The sequence below is a fragment of the Electrophorus electricus genome, chromosome 9, assembly GCF_013358815.1.
Source record: "Electrophorus electricus isolate fEleEle1 chromosome 9, fEleEle1.pri, whole genome shotgun sequence".
In the NCBI taxonomy this organism is placed as follows: Eukaryota; Metazoa; Chordata; class Actinopteri; order Gymnotiformes; family Gymnotidae; genus Electrophorus; species Electrophorus electricus.
This window is the reverse complement of record NC_049543.1, coordinates 13,357,499-13,369,251: the sequence shown is the minus strand read 5'-3', so window position 1 is coordinate 13,369,251 and position 11,753 is coordinate 13,357,499. Positions and strand designations below refer to the sequence as shown.

Genomic DNA, 11,753 nt, shown 5'->3' with positions numbered 1-11,753 from the left:
TATCCCAGATGTTGTTCCAGGACTTGCCTCACTCTCTGTAGGTATTTGGCTGTAGCTGCTTTCCTTGTGGCCTCTTCATGATTCCCATTTGCCTCTTTGATTCAAAGGTATTTGTATGTTACCTAACAGTATACTTCCTTACTCCCTGGACTTTTCTTCAGATTTCCATTTTCACTATGTATGTGTCAATTTCTTTCACAGAACTTAAGGAGACTTGTTTGCATTTGAAGTGTGCCAGCTAATGTTGACCAGGGTTATCAACCAGTCTAGCATGTTCACCTTTAAGCATGTTTCAGCACTGTGGAGTTTAATGACCTATTTCACCCAGGGAATTGTAAATCATACACACCTAAGAGAGAAGTGAGGAAATCGAGTCTAACTATAAAATGAAGCAGCATGCTTTCATCTGGCAACACCTAGACTGTTATCAGGTTCAGTGGAAAGATACGATAAGACTTTATTTTTCCTGAAGGACACGTCCTATGTTATTAAAGCATTAAAGAAGAAAAGCTTATTACCCAGAAGGGAAACATTGCTCTTCTATTCAGTTACAGATGCCCTTATCTAGAGGGACTCACAAAAGTGCAATCATATACTCATAAAATGAGTAAAAAATGTAAAAAAAAAACAAACAAACAAAAAAACAATCAATATCATACCAGATACCACTGAACTAAAATACTGCTAGATACAGGAGTCAATGCTGATATACAAGACAATATTTCAGTAAGTGCAAGACAGTTAAACTGCCACTTGCAAATTCAGGCTAAGTAGGCTTATCAAGCTACTCTGTACTTGGCTACATTAACTACTATGAATTGAGGAAGGGAGATTACGATGTAGAAATGATAACACATTATTTGATTTTTAAATGAAAGGCCTGAAATGTCCCGCTAGTAAGACGCTGCTGCGTCAGGTGAATGGCAGAGCACTTTTCTTCCAGTTTAAAAGATCTGCTTATAAGAACATGTGAAATGAGCACACGTGCAGACTGCAGAGCATGCACAGGCAGACAAGCAGACAGGCAGGCAGGCTGTCCAATCGTTTCATTCGGTATAAATACCATTGCATTGAATTTATTGATTGCTATCAGAATGTATTGAGTATTTCACAAAAAATGCTTCTACAATAGACGGCCTACTCCACCTTTAAGCTGTATATTTAAAGTCGTAAATAAACGAGTGAGGATTCTGCACTTTTATTTCTTCATTAGTGCATATTAACTATGGACCATTTGTGGCACATGACTGCAACAAACAATCCTTCCTCTCTTGCACTGTCATTAGCCGAACGGAGAGAAATACTGCTGAATGTGGCTGAAATTAGTTTGTTGGTTTTGTGACCTTGGCAGCAGGGAGGAAGCAAGAGGCGAGTGAAAATCAAGAGGATGTTTATTCACCAGAACACTCAACTTGAGCGAACTCAGCAGAAACGAGGTGACAGTACAGAAGTAATAACTTGACGCATAAATTAACGCAGTACTTGAAGGCACTTGAGAGCAGGCACAGCACGACTGGCAATGTGCAGCCCCGACGGCAGGTACCTGTGGGCTTAAATAACGAAGAACAAAAGAGGGAAAACAAAGAATGTATGTGTAATAATGACTAATAGGTGGGTGATTGGGACCATGGCAGGTGTGTTGGAGTTTTTGTGTGTGTGTGTGTGTGTGTGTGTGTGTGTGTGTGTGTGTGTGTGAGAGAGAGAGTCCCTCCTGTGGGGGTGCCTGGCACACCATGACAGGTTTATATGCTTGAAATTAGTTCACAGTAACAGTAGTTTAGTTGTTACTGGACTAAGCATTACACATTTTGTTTTGTGGTCAAAATAGCAATGACTTTACTTGCCTGACTACTTGTACAATTTAAAAATGAAAATGCATTGGAATAGCAGTGAGCCTTAACAGTGAGATTTTACACTGTGACACCTTTTGTGTTTCTCTATTTTAAACTCGAAATGTTATACGTTTAACTTTTTTCAGTTCAAATGAACCTCCTTCTTGAGCCTCCACAAACACCAGCACCATCTCGTTCCACCGGCTGGCCGCTGTCCGTGTGTGGAACTTAAGGGCTTCATCCACAACTGTCCTGATTGGGCATCTGATCATCATAGAAAATGAGAGAGTGATAGTCATACAAAATGATTACTTCAAGTTATTACTGCTAAGGGCAGTTCTACAAGCTTTTGATTCATTTTGGCTTTGTTTATGTTAAATCTTGACACGGTGGAATCTGCTGTGTGTTGCTGATCTGAGGTATGTACCTCATTTTAAGACTTGCTAAGGTCCAGATAAATATTATGTCCTGATATATAAAACCACAGAATTCTGTACTTTTGTTTTCATGTGATACACCCACTTCTTGTCATTTTTTTTGTAGGAAGATCTGTAATCCCCACCCCGACTAACTTATTTATCCCTATTTTTGACTATATTATTTCTGTTCTTGTGCAATATCTGTTCTACTGTGTCACTGCGCTTTCTTTGAGGCTCTATAGTGCTATCTTATCTCATTATCTTTGGGTTGTGCCTAAAACCCGTACCTGTGATAAAACTGTTGTAACACACAGGGCTTATTCCTTTAGTGTAAAGTTCAATCCAAAAAGGACACAACCTGCACAATATGTGCACAGAAACACCACATAAATACAAAGGGCTGTTGGAAGGATGGGGTGAAGACAGATCTGAACACAGCACAGATCACCTCCAGCAAAAAACTTTCTGCAATAATCAGATGCACAACCTTCACATTAATGTTGAATACTAATGTTAAGGTCGTGTAGTGTATTGAACATTAATGTGAAGGTTGTTTAGTGTGTAGTCAATATTAATGTTGACATTAACATTAATATGAACCTTCACATTAATATTCACTACACATTACACAACCTTCATGTTAATGTTCACTACACCACATTCACATTAACATTCACTACACAATACACAACCTTCACATGAATATTCACTACACACTATACAACCTTCACATTAATGTTCACTACACACTACTCAACCTTCACATTAATATTCACTACACAATCTGCACACTAATGATCAATGCACAATGCAACCTTCATATTGTGTTCAGCACACTAAACAACCTTCACATCAATTTTCACTACACAACCACTTTCGACGCAGACCTTGTTCTGATTGGCTAAGGCCTGGGCCACACTATAACATTCTGTGAAACGTCATCAGTTGTGCTCTTGTGCTCCGACCCAGTCTGGGCTTTGCTACCTAACAGAATGCAGGTGGACTGGTGCATGGTTTAATGTTTAATGTCTGTAACTAAAGCGAAGAGTAAGTGGGATGAGTTGGGAAAAATGGAACAGACACTCTGAATGTTATTTAGCAGTTTGTCAGATTAACTGTACACATGATGTGACTGGTTAGTGCACATTAATATGACATGTTACTGTGACATCAAAGAATAGCAGAGGCCTTTGAAAAGTAGTACTGTCTACTCTTATTACTACAGTAGGAGCAAACTACAACAATACAGAATTCACCAGTGTCAGGGAAGCCCAAACCTTACTGTATGTGGATTTGTTCCTGAGCAGAAGAGATTTTGCAGTGTGTATGACATCATAGCTAAAATCCCCAACAGAAAACAGCCTGACAGCTGGTGGTCGAACACGTTTTTATGGAGCAGTTACTCTTGGCTGTCACAAGAGGGCGCCACATGCTCCCTCGTGAAAGCTAAAGTGTGATATCTCCGTGCTTAGACCGGTCCTGAACTCGTACTGTATGTGCTAGGTGCAAAATGCAAAAAAAAACTAAATAAATGGAACGCTCCTCCTTCCCCCTTATATATGTGTAGTTTGGTTTCATATTTTAACCAGGGGATACAGGAGTTTTTTAATATGTATGGGAAAAAGAATCTGATAACTGTGCATGACAGCAGACGGACTACAGTACTGGGAGATGAAAGCCAGACAATCTTTATTACCAGTAGGCTGTACACTGACCCTACACTGAAAATAGTTACAATTATAGTTAAATTATAGTTACAATAATTTCTTATAGTTTTATACTATATTAATTATAGTACTAAAGTACTAAAGTAAAATTAATTGTATTAATTGTATTAATTGTATTAATTTTGCAGTTCATGTAGAATACAAAGGTGAATACTTTCACAGGTATTCTTGGATTAACTGTTTCTATGTGACCTTAAAACAAACATGATTTTGTTTATTCATTTATGTGGTGAACAGGTCTTTTATTAATGCTATATTGTTCTTGTATCCTAGTACGAAGCAAGTTAGAACACATGTATAGTAGAGCTGTGTTAGAGTTGTGCATGTGCAGTTGTTTGAAAAATGAAGATCCTTTCATTAGTCCTACTACCACTGCTATGCCATTGACACTCAGTTATTTCTTTCTTTTCTACCCTCTGACATGCGGGTCTCCAGATGTATCTCAGCATGCTTGACTGACATTGTGTCATGCATGACAGACCACCACGTGAAGCTCAACCCCAGTAAAACCAAGCTTCTGTACATCCCAGGTACCCCAAACCCTTACCATGATCTCACAATTTCCTTCAAGAACTCCCTGGTATCACCATCCGAAGCTGCCCATAGCCTGGGCAGAACTTTGGACAACCAGTTGTCGTTCTCAACTCATGTTTCTAATCTAACGCGGTCTTGCAGATTCCTTCTTTATAACATACAAAGGATTCAGCCCTTTCTCTCACAGGAAGTTACCCAGGTGCTTGTGCAGTCTCTTGTGATCTCAAAACTAGACTACTGCAACTCGCTACCTGCTGGTCTTCCTCTAAGAGTCATAAAACCTCTACAACTTGTCCAGAATACAGCAGCACAACTGGTCTTCAATCTTCAGAAGTTCACACGTTACTCCGCTGCTGCGCTCCCTTCATTGGCTTCCAGTAGCTGCACACATCAGATTTAAAACCTTGATGCTTGCCAAAAATGGACCAGCTCCTTCATACATGAGGTGAATGATCAAAGCCCAATCCTTACCTCGAGAACCTCAAGTATGGCTCGGCTTGAAACATCGAGACTATTTTCTGTCCTGGCTTCAAGATCGTGGAATGAACTCCCACTTGCTGTCCGGACAGTCTTCAATCACAGATTAAAGACCCATCTATTTGTGGAATATTTAAATGACAACTGACCTTGCTCCCATATTGACTCACTAAATAAGTACTTATTGTAGGGTGTTACACTGATGTTATTTAACAAACTCTAGCACTTATTGTTTATTACATTTATCATTGTTTAAGCGAGAACTTATGTATTTTGTACTTCTAAGCATCAGCAGTGATGCCTGCATTTCTACAGCATTCTAGATCATTTGTCTGCTAAATTCCTAAAATGTGAATGTAAATGTAAATTAGTCCTTGCTTCATTTGGTTTAGTATGATGGTTTCCCAAGCAGAGATTGTTTGTTTTTATATTCCCAGGCCTTGAGGCCTTAGAACACACCCTCCCCCCACTATGATTATACTCACACACTTCCTGAACGCAAGGCTGGCTCTGAGCAGCACCACTCACACAAGACTCAATTCAAAGCTCTCTGCTCCATGATACCCAAGAATCATGGGTTCAAAACTCTCTTCCCCTTATTTGTAAGGAAGGTTTGCTGATTGTGCTTTTCAAATAAAAGTATAAGACACAATTGATTTCAAAAGAAAATGTAAACTTAATTAAAAATTATAAAATGAATGAATGAATAAACAATAATGTAAAATCAGAAATTATATTTGTCTGACTTGTCCAACATTTAACAGCATTTGTTTCAAATTGTTTAGGATAAATGTCACAGACCCGGTTACGTTAACAGACCCATCTGTCACAGACCCAGTTACATTAACAGGCCCGTCTCTCACAGACCCAGTTCAGATATTTCTGGCACCGCTCATCGTTCCAGCTCTTGACGGATTCTGGATTCGGCTTACTCTGCGCACAGTCCTCTCCATACCGATATTCGTTAGGCTCTCCATCCAACCAAAACCTTAGGTTGTTACAGAAAGAGATTAAAGTTGTAGATCTAATTCCATAATTCACCTCAGGAACAGTCTTTATACAGCAGTGCTTGAATGTTTCTGAACCCGTTAGAAATTTCTATATTTCTGCATAAATTTCACCTTTTTTTCCACACAAGTCACACAAGTCCTAGAAGTAGATAAAGAGTACCAAATGAAGACAAATGAGATAAAAATATTAAACTAACTTATTTACCGAGGAGAAGGTGCCACTATTAAATCTGTGAGTAGCAAAGTTAACAAGCAGAAATCTAGAAACTTCTAAAGGGTTAACCAACTTTCAAGCACCACTGTATTTGGATTAGTTTTAGTCACATGACCAATCACATGACATGACAATATAATGGATGTTGAACTCCATTATTCACCCAAAAGCTGGTGAAGGCCTTGTCCAGTCTGCATATACATAATGGCTGGAGCATTGTTGGCTTTGTCTTAACCAAAACAAACAATAGCTGAACTAAATTCTGCATTTAACAAACAGCAGCAGGTCTTACCGAGTGGACAAGGAGCTTCCATCCACCCATGTCCACACCGAGTCAGTCTCAATCAGTCCAATCCAGATGGGCACCATCAAGCTTCGTATAAAGTCCTAACATGCAGATCATACAGTAAACACGCATTTTCACATTTTCATTTATTGTATTTTTACGTACTGATGAGCCTTTTGCCTCTGAGGGCCAGCTTGTTGTCTGTGCAGTTTGTAAAGGCCAGAAAATATCATCTTAAAAGATAATTTGCATTCCAGAGAAAAGAGGATAATGAGGGTTCATTCATATTTACTACTTCACTCAAATGTTTTGTTAAGAAGGAAACTATTAGCAGATTTTCCCTTAACACAATGAACAGCACACAAACACCCTTAACCCAATGAATAGAATGAATAGCACACAAAATGCCTTAATCCAATGAATAGCACAGAGTCCCTTAAACCCATGAACAGCACATCAAAATCCCTTAAACCAATGAACAGCACACCAAAATGCTGTAATCCAATGAATAGCACACCAAAATGCTATAATCCAATGAACAGCACACCAAAATCCTGTAATTCAATGAATAGCTCACCAAAATCCCTTAATCCAATGAACAGCACACCAAAATCTTGTAATCCAATGAATAGCTCACCAAAATCCCTTAATCCAATGAACAGCACACCAAAATCCTGTAATCCCAATGAGTAGCACACCAAAATCTGCTAATTCAATGAATAGCTCACCAAAATCCCTTAATTTAACTCTGGCAACAGTATTTGCTAATCATATTTCTGTAATGCACTTATGATGATATTTACTTTTCTGTGTCAAACCCATGTAACATGTGCACTTAAGACACACATGCACATGCAAATGTCTGGGTAAAGATATTGTAATTAAGTAACAGCTAGTAGTACTACAATTTTCATGTTTTCAATCATGGGGTCTGTTCTCTGTTCTCTCTCTTTCACACACACACACACACACACACACACACACACACACACACACACACACACACACACACACACACACACACACACACACACACACACACACACACACACACACACACACACACTCACCCACCTGTTCCTCTCTGCTGTTGATGACCACCAGGTCTGCTCCTCTCTCTTGGCAGTCCTTCCTGCTATGGCTCCAGTCGTTCGTTGCCTTGGAAATGTAGTAGATACTGGAGCCCAACGCTGTCCATCCAACTGGACAGGTGGAGTCTGGTACATGAATCCAAACATTGTTGAGATAACCAACTCTTGAAGCTGTGGGATTTTCCACCTGTTATACTCTTTATACTCCAGCTATTATACGCTTTACACTGACTGTATACTATGGCAGGTCACACAGTTCCCAAACCTCTCTCACTTTCCTGTCTAAGACATAAGCCTGATTTCACATCTTTCCTCACATTACAGAAAAGTTAGTGACTGTACTGAGTGTGCCAGTGTGTTTGAGATATTCCTGGACCAGAAGGATCCAGGGCAACAGACTGTAGCCACTGCAAGGACAAGCACACCAACCCTAACTGTACACTTCATATTTATACTCATTAGAATATTCATTAGAATATAACCATATCATTGGTTAAAGGAAAGCTGGTCATAAAGGTAAATGAATAACGACAGAGTAAAAAAAAATTTTTTAAAAAATACATTTCACACTAAATTACATCTTAGTTATAATAAATAGTAAATACCCTTCTCTTCACAGCTTTTCAACTGTGCTTGGGACTGGTCCCGTTCTATGAGGAGTTGGTTGTATCTAGTTTGTAACTGGTCCAGTTCTCTTTGCAGCTGGTCGAATCTGGTCTGGGACCACTCCTCCTCTGTGGTCAGGTTTCTGAAGCAGTCCTGGAGTTGGTCCTCTTTCTTTGTCACAACAGTGCTATTATCTTTTATACCATTAGCTAAAACATGGGATTGAGTAAACATTTTTATTAAATGTGCTTCATCTCTGAATTATTATGGCCATGTAATATCTCAAAGTCAAATGTTGCTAATAGATTTGACTTACACAGGGGACGCAGCACAACATTCTGGGTGCCTTGTACAAAACACATCACTCCCAAACACAGCAGCACCATCCTGTAAAACCCACAGCTAGCACTCCCTGCCATCACAAACAGACAAACCATATCTGTACTTTTTCACTGAGAGGGAACAAACCGATGCACTGGACATGTTTAGTATAGTAGCGTGTAAGCTAGGGATTCCCAAACCTTTTGAGCAAACAACCCCAGCATGCATGCACCAAACACAGATGCTAGCTTGCATGCACATTTAAAAGGTAGAGTACCAAACACAGATGATAGCATGCATGCACATTTAAACAGTAGCGTCAGTCCCCCCCCCCAGTCTCGGGGAGACATACTAGTTTATTCAGGTTAACCGTTCTTGGTCTGGTCTGGTCCTAACCTCGTCCTGGTTGATCTACAAATAAAATGGGTAGTAAAATTGCAAAACCTAACCAAGGAGTGAGTCCAAGGGCGTGGATGGACAGAAATGATTTAGCTGAATGCACAGTTCCATGGGTAGATAACTTGGCAGGGTGGTCCGAGGGGTCCAGATCTTATTATGGCTGAACCTACCCATGAAACAGGTCTTTTTGAGGAAACTCGCGAAGCTGGCTGCCACCTGTATAAGGGCCGGTCAGGGAGACCCAGGCTGGGATTATGATTACATGAATAAAGCTCTAGCAACAAGGCATAAGACGAAACTTGAATGGGACAAGGATGTTAAAGCAAACTTGAACATGAAAGTTTAGAAAACGGTGTCAGGTCCACCCCTTTGGCTCCCCCACCGGCATATAATTGTGATGTTTCAGTTGTAAATAAAACCAAAAATAGGGAATTTTCTCCTTTTGGGTGTCACTAGTGTGAGAGTCTCCTGGAAGTGAGCATTAATTTCATTTTTTATATTTTCTTATCCTTCTCTGTGACTATTCTGTTATTGGCCAGTGGGATATTAGTGGGACCAGTGGTACAGGTTAAGGAAAATAGGGAATTTTGCCTTACAACCTTCTAACTGGTGGCATCTGGTGACTTATTTGGTTACTATGGAACTAGTAACCCTGAATACTAATGCACTGTGGAACGAGTGTTACTTGCCGACCGGTTATAGCGCTCTCAGTTCCCTGCATCATTTCCTTTTATCTTCATGTCTCAAACACACACACACACACACACACACACACACACACACACACACACACACAGACCAGACATCCCACCTCTTCTGTAAGTTCTGAGAGTCTCCCGCATTTTAATAGGGGCTCCCTGACGCCTGCATATTATAGGCATATTTTTAATTTTTTTTTTAGAGCAAGCGAGATAGAGCACGACTGAAAGACACAGACACACACACAGGGTGCGTCTCAGTTAAAGATCCACTGCTAGGTAGGCCGCATCCTTAGCAGCAGCGATGTGTGGAGGTCCCTTACTCTGCAGCTGGCACACAATGGTAGAGTCCATCAAAGACTCACACTTAACATGACGGCGTACGTAATGGTACACTCCATGGTACAGTCTACTGTGGCGTCATGATACAGTCCACCACAGTCATACTGTGACGTCCTACGTAATTCCCGTGTCTGAATGGCTGAGGCGTTCAAATGTGTGGTGAAGAGAATGAGTGATAACTGGGGGAGTTACTGACAGAGCTGGCGAATTTAAGCCTTTCTGTGCTCCCTACACAATATTCATGAGCAAGACGGAATTATCGCTGCTGTACAACAAGTTAAACCTAGTTAATAACAAACTTATTACACAGCTAACTAGCAAATTAAATGTACATGAATAGCTAGATATGTACATTTAGTAGCTAGATAGCTACTAAATTTATGTACTTGTCTAATGAGCCAGTTATGCTATACTTACATTCATGACTTTACATTTAATAGCAGTTCATTCGTTCATAAAGTCCCTTTACAACACGTGCTGGAAACATACATTCAAACATTAGCCCTGCTGTACCGCTTGCCTGCCCCGTTCCACTGTTGCTATAGCAACTGCGCCTGGGACGCCGGGCGGGGGCGTTGGAGCGCAAGGTCTTCATGCTACTGCACTGAAACGAGTGTTTGCAGGGTGGGATGAATGCGCACACACACGGTTCACGTTAGAAAGAGGAAGCCCGAATTTAGGACCCTTTGCATTACAGCAACAAACATGTCTTCGTGCTTTTGACGGTGCTTAGATCGATAACGCCGTGTTCGGTTTTACTTTTATGCCAAATGTTTGACGACATAAAATTATTGCACGTCTACAGAAACCACAGAGTGAGATTTTAAGAGACATCATTGAATTTTAATTCTTACTCGGTATTCTGTGGTCTCCGCTCACCACTTGTGTCATTGTATTATTCGCTTCTGCAGCCCTACCTGTGCTGCGGATTTCGGTGTCTTCTGGGGAGTCGTTTCCATCGTTCCTTGTCTTTGTTGGAGATTGTAAAGCATACATGGTCGCCTACCGTTCTCTGGTAATATTGACTGACTGTGTGGAAAAACACTTTAAGCATTTAACAGGAAACAGGACTTTGCGGCGTCGACACTCTGTACTTCTCTCTTCGATGACGGAGCTGGCTGGAGTCGTTACTGTCGCTGCTGTTGCGATGACCGCTCTTAACCAGCAGCGTGTGCACGTTAAGAGTCAGCAAAAACTGCCGCAAAAGTTGTGCAAAAACCTTTGCCGCGTGCGTGTTACCTCTTCCTGTCTACATGTATCCGTATCTATACATTCCGTTCTCGTTAACAGCTGCACAGCAAAATGGAGAAAAATTATCAGTTAATATATGAAAAGCTACAAGTGAGCGTAATGAGTGCATCGTACAGATACTTGCTGGTAACAGGTTATCTACTATCCACCTAAATCGAGTTTGTCTATTGAGAAATTTAACTTGTAGGCGCGACAGTATTATCTTGAGTGATGTAGTTTTGACAGTTCTAAACGGGAACTACGTCTCGCTTGCGGCAAATTTAAATCCCCAGCGAAGACACACCTGCGCAAACTGCGTTCAGTTCTGCTCATTATTTTCCCAAACTGTCCAAGCGCAAGCCTTTGGGCTGCACGTGCGCGCTTGTACTGCGGCGCGTGCTCCAGAAGGTCCTGCTGCGACTCGTGGGGCTGATGACGCGCACTCGCATTTACAGACACGGAGGAAGGCGCGCTCACAGCCAGCGGTTTACGTCCTTATCAATGCACCTTCCACAGTGATCAGAAAACTTGGCTTTGCATGAACAGCGCATGAACACCAGTGTCAGG

The 11,753-nt window shown here is 40.8% G+C and overlaps 1 protein-coding gene across 1 annotated transcript; it reads right to left on the bottom strand.

Moving 5' to 3' along the window:
* Positions 1–5,708: 5,708 nt before the first annotated feature.
* Positions 5,709–11,111, bottom strand: LOC113582838 (CD209 antigen-like protein E). Its single transcript, XM_027018845.2, has 6 exons — positions 10,874–11,111; positions 8,513–8,608; positions 8,196–8,405; positions 7,574–7,716; positions 6,506–6,600; positions 5,709–5,977 (listed from the first exon to the last, which is right to left on the bottom strand). The coding sequence occupies exons 1-6, from the start codon at positions 10,950–10,952 to the stop codon at positions 5,833–5,835; spliced, it is 768 nt and encodes a 255-aa protein (XP_026874646.2). The 5' UTR covers positions 10,953–11,111; the 3' UTR covers positions 5,709–5,832.
* Positions 11,112–11,753: the final 642 nt, after the last annotated feature.

What these genes read in the sequence shown, in the direction of transcription:
- LOC113582838 (XM_027018845.2), bottom strand. Translation starts at nt 10,952, where the DNA reads ATGTATGCTTTACAATCTCCAACAAAGACAAGGAACGATGGAAACGAC. An exon ending in CACCGAAATCCGCAGCACAG is followed by an intron (nt 8,609 to 10,873) that starts GTAGGGCTGCAG and finishes TTGTGATGGCAG; the next exon opens with GGAGTGCTAGCTGTGGGTTT. An exon ending in TGTTGTGCTGCGTCCCCTGT is followed by an intron (nt 8,406 to 8,512) that starts GTAAGTCAAATC and finishes CCCATGTTTTAG; the next exon opens with CTAATGGTATAAAAGATAAT.